The sequence below is a fragment of the Etheostoma spectabile genome, chromosome 17 (genome assembly GCF_008692095.1).
Source record: "Etheostoma spectabile isolate EspeVRDwgs_2016 chromosome 17, UIUC_Espe_1.0, whole genome shotgun sequence".
NCBI lineage: Eukaryota > Metazoa > Chordata > Actinopteri > Perciformes > Percidae > Etheostoma > Etheostoma spectabile.
Window position 1 is genome coordinate 17858910 of NC_045749.1, and position 6693 is coordinate 17865602.

The 6693-nt window shown below is 38.8% G+C and overlaps 1 protein-coding gene across 1 annotated transcript in view; it reads left to right on the forward strand.

The window, feature by feature from the left end:
* Positions 1-6687, forward strand: part of eif2ak2 (eukaryotic translation initiation factor 2-alpha kinase 2) — a 50654-nt gene extending 43967 nt beyond the window's left edge. The window contains exons 6-17 of the mRNA XM_032541583.1: positions 974-1041; positions 1146-1236; positions 1415-1470; positions 1554-1641; positions 1898-1956; positions 2115-2234; positions 2432-2560; positions 2638-2842; positions 4267-4407; positions 4731-4829; positions 5112-5174; positions 5950-6687. Of these exons, the coding sequence (XP_032397474.1) occupies positions 974-1041; positions 1146-1236; positions 1415-1470; positions 1554-1641; positions 1898-1956; positions 2115-2234; positions 2432-2560; positions 2638-2842; positions 4267-4407; positions 4731-4829; positions 5112-5174; positions 5950-6066 (1236 nt within the window). The 3' untranslated portion in view covers positions 6067-6687. The remainder of the gene's footprint in view (positions 1-973; positions 1042-1145; positions 1237-1414; positions 1471-1553; positions 1642-1897; positions 1957-2114; positions 2235-2431; positions 2561-2637; positions 2843-4266; positions 4408-4730; positions 4830-5111; positions 5175-5949) is intronic.
* The last annotated feature ends 6 nt before the right edge of the window (positions 6688-6693 follow it).

The window sequence follows — 6693 nt, forward strand, 5'->3', positions numbered from 1 at the left end:
GACAGACTGGGACAGCAAGGTATTTCATATTTTGTACTTCTTCAAATCATCAAATGTACTGTACAATCAGTTGCCAGTGTATTAGGTACAGCAGTGTAATACAACGGTCTTGCCACACATCTACCTTCACGAAGGTCATGATGTTCAGTTTTTATTGAAAGTGGTTTAGAGAGGTGTTGATTACCGTTATGATTGGAGGGTGCAGTTTGCGGTAATGTTGAACTCCAATTGTCTTTTTGTTCCAGGCCGTTTTTTGAAATTATATTTTTTATTTATGTTTATGCATGTAGAGAAAAGATGATACCAGGCTGTAGTTAGTCATGCTTCCTAATATTAATGGCGTTTTCCCACTGCATGGTACCTACTCGACTCGCCTCGACTCTACTCGCCTTTTTTGTTTTTCCTTTACGAAAAAAAGTCCCTACTAGTACTTTTTGTAGTACTAGGTACTATATAACAGTTTCCTGATTTGACGACCAGCCACAGCTCGCCTCATGCATAAGGCGGTACTAATCTGCAATGGAAGAAAGAAGGCCGGGGCATGGCGGCCGAGTCGAGCAGGTACCATGTAATGGAAAAAACGCCGTGAGTGACTGCAGTTCTGAACCCGCAGCTACTTTTGTTTACTTTTCAATAAAATGTTTCGGTAACACTTTACAATAAGGTACACAAAAAAGAGTAGTTAGTGATTAGTTACTGTTTTTGAAAGAGTGACAAATGATTAGTTAATCCTTTTTCAAAAGGGTGGTTACTGTTTTCTGATTCGTTACCCTTCTGAAAAACAATAACTACCCTTCTGAAAAAGAAGGGTAACGAATGATAAGTTACTGTTTTTCGGAAGGGTAACAAATGATTTGTTACTACCGGTAATCACTAACTACCCTTTTTTGTGTACCTTATTGTGTGTTACCAATGTTTCTAGTGAGGCACAGTTGTACATTAAGAAGTAATTATGTCTGACTGTGCCCTTTAGGTGTCCGTCAGGTCAACAGTGTCCGAAGATGCTACATCACCTATGTTCTCAGTGCAATCAACTACTCTGTAAGGCACTTATTGTTATTGCTAAAAGAGCAGACCATGGAGTTAAATACTTCGGGTCATACTGTATTGTACTGTACTCATTGTCTCTCATTGTATTTCCCTAGGGAGTCCCATGAATCTTCATCACAAAGCACGTCAATGAACACAAGTGGCACAATAATATTCGCTGATTCAGCCATCCTTTCCAAAGCTCAGGTGTGAAAAAATCTGCTTTTATGATATTTACAGAATGTACTGTAGCTGCATTATTAGAGAAAGGAAGTTTAGTTTTGGTCCATATTGGTGGTTTAACAAGATGTTCAACAGGGCTACAGGACTGTACATTATATTATGTGGAACATACTATATTGTAACCGTGTTTTGTGAATTGTAGATTCCCATAAGGTCAGCTGTGTGGGAAAATGCACCAAGCGAGTTGTCAACTTCACTGTAAGATACTACCCAATATAAAACAGATTGTAGAGCTTAATGCTGAAAAGGCTGTACTCATGCATCTTATTATGTTCTCCTAGGGAGTCTCTTTCACCGGCACAAAGTATGTCAACGGGTACAAGTGGCTCAGGAATATTCACTGATTCATCTAACTCATCCAAGGATCAGGTCTGCACTTTCTTTCATAAAATATACGTATATTAGTGTTTTATATTCTGCTTACTCTGTATGCAGACTAAACCAGTGACTACTTGTGATCCCTCCTCTCCCCCCTCCTTATAGAGGAAGTCCCTCCAAATGATGATATAATATTTTGCCGTTGTTGACATGTTGCATGTCCTAGAGTGGAACTAGGACTACTTAAGAGTAATAATCAGATCTGGGTTCAACATGATAAATCTATTTTATTCATCTATTCTTTTAGCATGCTGTCAAAGACAAGAAAATGGGAAAAAGTCAGAATGAGACATCCACCCAGTCAAGGTATGGGGAAAAAAAACAAAAAACATTAATTTGCATTGTAGCATGTGTGTTTTATACTGATATGGTCTTAAACCTCTCTCCTGATAACTGATGTACAATCAAGAAGATATCTGTTTGTTTACCCCTTTTTGCCTAAACAATAGTATTAATCTCAACAGGTTTACTTCAGAATTTGATTCCATAGAGCGTCTTGGGAGTGGAGGTTTTGGTCGTGTTTACAAAGCAAGAGATAAACTCCTGAAAAAGTATTATGCTGTGAAGATTGTCTGCTGTGTAGAGTAAGTATGCAATAGTTAGGTTTCAGTCTGTGCTATGTAGCATGTGCAGTACTTGTCCAAGTACTTTGCTTTGGCGGTTTTTGCAAAGCTGCTTTAATAGTGACATTTTCCACTGGGATTAATACAGTATCTATCTATATACCTATCTGTCTAGCTGTCTGTCTTCTGATTCATTTTCTCATTCTCTTTTGGATTAGGAAAGCTCTTCGAGAGGTGGGGACATTATCAGACCTCCTCCACTGTAATATTGTAAGATACTACACATTTTGGATGGAGGCTTCAAGATACCAATGGGACAGTTTAGCGGGCAGTAACAGCTCTGTCCAGTAAGTCTAATACACACACTTTAAATCTTAACTTTTTATTTTAAGTTAAAGGTGAGTAATTGAATTTTTTTCTCCAGGTCTTTAGACAATTCTTCGGCAAAGTACCTGTATATTCAGATGGAGTTATGTAACACCAAAACCCTTAAAGACTGGATTGATGAGAAGAACACTCAGTCTCCCCAAGACTCCAAGAGAAGAGAAGAAAGTCTCAGCATTGCTCAGCAAATAGTTAGTGGAGTGGAATATATCCACTCCAAGGAACACATCCACAGGGACCTTAAGGTGAGACCAGACTCTGCAGTGTGTGGCTGGGGCAAAACTGACATAGAAGGGGAGACTAAGAGTGGGGGCAAATCAGATTTGAGGCAGACAGCACGACAATTACAACTTCTTTGCAAGATGGCTTCCGTGGACCAGCCAATATGTTGATTGTACTGCCTGAGCCAGGAATAACCCAGAATAACCTGTTAGAGGAGGTGCGTTAATCAGGAGGAATGGAAGTGTTTTGTTAGGGTTACCTGACATGCTCAGCATGACTGGAACACTTCTGTGGCTGACTTGGCATAGGAGGTGGTCTTTGGAAACCTTGGCAGTCATGGGTTTAGAAGGGGTCCAGATCATCGCCCAGGGCATGATCAAAGAAACTACCTCAATCTGGAATGGAGTTAGTGGCAAAGTGAACAGAGCTAAAAAAAATATATATACATATAAATAAAAAGAAAAAATATATGTACTGTAATATTTTTGAGCTGGCAGGAGTTGTGACAACCTTTTTCCGCTTGGTAAATGTTTGTTTACATGAACTCATGATGTGTAATTTCTATTAATTGTTTCTCAACTTTTTGAATTATGTCAAAGTTTGATCATTTTCTAAGGCCAGTATTATATTAATCCCCACCAGAATATTAATCTTGGTAGGATCATGACATTTTTAGACCATCAGGTTCAGAGACCCTAGAACATACTACTACGTGTACATTAATAAAATCTACATTAGCTCTAACTTAATAATAACAGTAATAATAATATAATAAACAAATGCCACATTACAATAATTTAACATAATTTTATTATTGTGTGATCAACTAGATAAAGATAAGGCTATATGTTCATCAAGACCAGTGGTTCCCAAACATTTTCAGCTCAAGACCCAAAAGAGAAATTTTGTGTCTCCCCGGGACCCAAATTTTCAAAAATACACCATGAATCATTGTAACATCTACATTTTTAAACTGTGTACAAACAATGGAACAAACCATGAATTTAAATGTATATGAAGTTTATTTATTCCATTATAAAAGTAGACAAAAACAGAAAAGCTCTCTATTCTCCTTTCTGTGTCTCACCTTTTCTCAACTCATGTTCTTATCCCCTCCTAGGATGAGAAAAGAGAGAGAGAAAACCCCCACAGCATCTGAGCTGAACAGACCAGTGGAGCAAAAAAGAACGCTCATTCACATAAGATTGATATGCATTTTACTCTGCCAATTGGCGACCCAATAAAACGGGTCTGCGACCCATTTTGGGTCCCGACCCTAAGTTTGGGAAACACTGGTCAAGACCAATGTCTAAGACCCAATGAAAGCCACAAGCTGACTGTTTAGATGAAATGCTGCTTTCAAACACAGACCTTTTCTGAATCAAGCTCTTACTTCACAATCATGCTCATGTGGTTTATTTGTTTCAATTTTCTGTTCAATGTTAAGCCTGAAAACATCCTGTTTGGGCTGGATGGAGTAGTAAAGATTGGGGACTTTGGTCTAGTCACCAAAGATGATGAAGATGACTCTGCATTGATGGACAGAACGGAGAACAAAGGAACCACATCTTACATGGCTCCTGAACAAGTGAGATGGTCTTTACTGACCATTTTAATTATTCTGTATTATTGTATTAAGAAATATGGTCTTCTAATGGGCTTAATTTCGGTGAGCGATTATGCCCTTTCACACTTTATTCTCACCTGTCATCACAGTTGGCAGTGAGAGCTGTAAAATCAAAGTTGACATGAAACGTGTTACGACTTTTGTGCCAGTAGAACTGAAAAGCTGATGTTTCATTTACCTCATGAGCATAACTAGTTAATAGTTCATGATGATTAATGAAAGGATAACTGTATGCTGCGGAAGTGTCTTTTGTCAATACTGTGTTTATTATTCTGTCCCAAAAGAGGGAGAAGTACTATGACCGACGAGTGGATATCTTTGCTCTGGGCTTGATTTACTTTGAACTCCTTTGGAAACTCTCTACTGGCCATGAAAGAGGAGTGGTGAGTCTATCATGAACAGAACATATCATTGAGTGTTATTTTTGAAATTTAACAAACGATTGGCATACTATGTAGGCTTATTATAAACAAATAAGAAACCAGTTGGGTATACTGTACAACATCAGTTGATTTATTCACAGTATGGTATTACTGTAGGTAGCAGATAAGATGATTTCTTTCTTTTATTACTTTGCAACGCTCAACTGATAATAATTTTATTATTAGTCAGTTTGCGGCTAACTTACATGTTATTTCATCCTTTTATCACCTCATGAATACAAGGTCTGGAATGATGCCAGAAGTCAGAAGCTCCCTGAAGATTTTTTACAGACTTTTCCCCAAGAGGTAGATGACCATATTCTTATTATTCTTACTGATTCACTTGTCGCATGAAGCTTCCACAGGGTGCTGCTACGTATTGATGGTCACCAACAGACCACGGTGGAATGTACTTAAGTATATTTACGCAAGTACTGTGCTTAAGAACAAATGTAAGGTAGTACTATACTTGAGTATTTTATTCTCATGCCACTTTATACTTCACAGGTAAATATTTTACTTTTTACTTTACTGCAATTAGATGACGGCTTAAAGGTACTGTAAGTAAGATTGTGACGATCCAGCATTTAGCCAAAGAATTTGAACATCAACAACTTCTCAGTCCCAACTTTAAAAAAACGTATAAAAAACAAATGTATGAACATTTCTGTGTGGCCACCACGGAAAACAATGCCAAAGTAAATCCATGAGAAGATGACCGGGCCGGGTTCATGTGGGAGAGCAGTGCTCACCCAGCGGTTACAGCTGATCAGCTGATTACAAGGGAAAGGAGAGGGTGAAAGAAAGAGGGTGCTGCTATATTAAGGTTCTGAATGTTACTCACAGCACCTTTAAGTAATACAACTGTTCTCCATAATGAGTCAAAACAAGACTGCTGCTGTCTGTATGTGAATAATGTCAAATATCAAGCAGCACAGATAACACTATTTTGAGAAGATATCAATCTCAGTTTCCAAAGTGCATAATAGTGTGGAGTGGAGCTTCATGAATATGGTATGGTAGTATTTATTATTGTTGGTAAAAAGATCTTAGTAGAAGTTGTTTTTGTTGTTTTTTGCAGAATGAAATCATCAAGTGGATGCTGTGTGAGAAGCCAGAAGACCGACCCGATGCAAGTAAACTGAAGGCGGAGCTGGAGAAGTGGGCTCAGACATTCAGCGTGCAAAATTTGTGTTAGGAAAATGCAACTGTCTGATTATCAAACGCTATTGTGACAAGTCACAAGTGAGTATGGAAATGTAGTTCTTCTGATGCCTGTAATTTAATATGATGTAATATTTGTACGAAACTAGTTGAAAATGGTTAACGTGCTGCACTTATATAGCGCTTTCCCGGGACTTTAACTCACTCCTATGGCATCGGATGGCAGTTTGGGGTTTTGCTCAAAGACACTCCTAGCCTTACAAGCCAGACCCACATCAAGATGTTGGGTCTGGGAACTCCCCATTGGCAGAGCTCGATCTGAGGGGCGGGATAAACGGTTGTCTTTTAAATTCCCTTTGCACCCAATAGGATAGCGCTACAACCAACCAGAGCAACGCTAGTTGATAGATGAAACGTTTGCCGTATCCTGTTGGCAATACTCCAAACACATCTTCCTTTTTTTAAGAATGACTTCAGTGCCATTTTTTGTCCTTTTCTCAAAGAAAAGCTTAACGTCGGGTCTTCCAGAGTCACGGCCAAAGCCGATTCGAAAGGCCACTGTTCGCCAGCAGCAGCAGCCATCTCCTTTGTTTTCAAGTAGCAAGGAATTCACGCAGAACCATCGCAACTCTGCTGTCCTTATGTTAAGCCCGCCCACCGA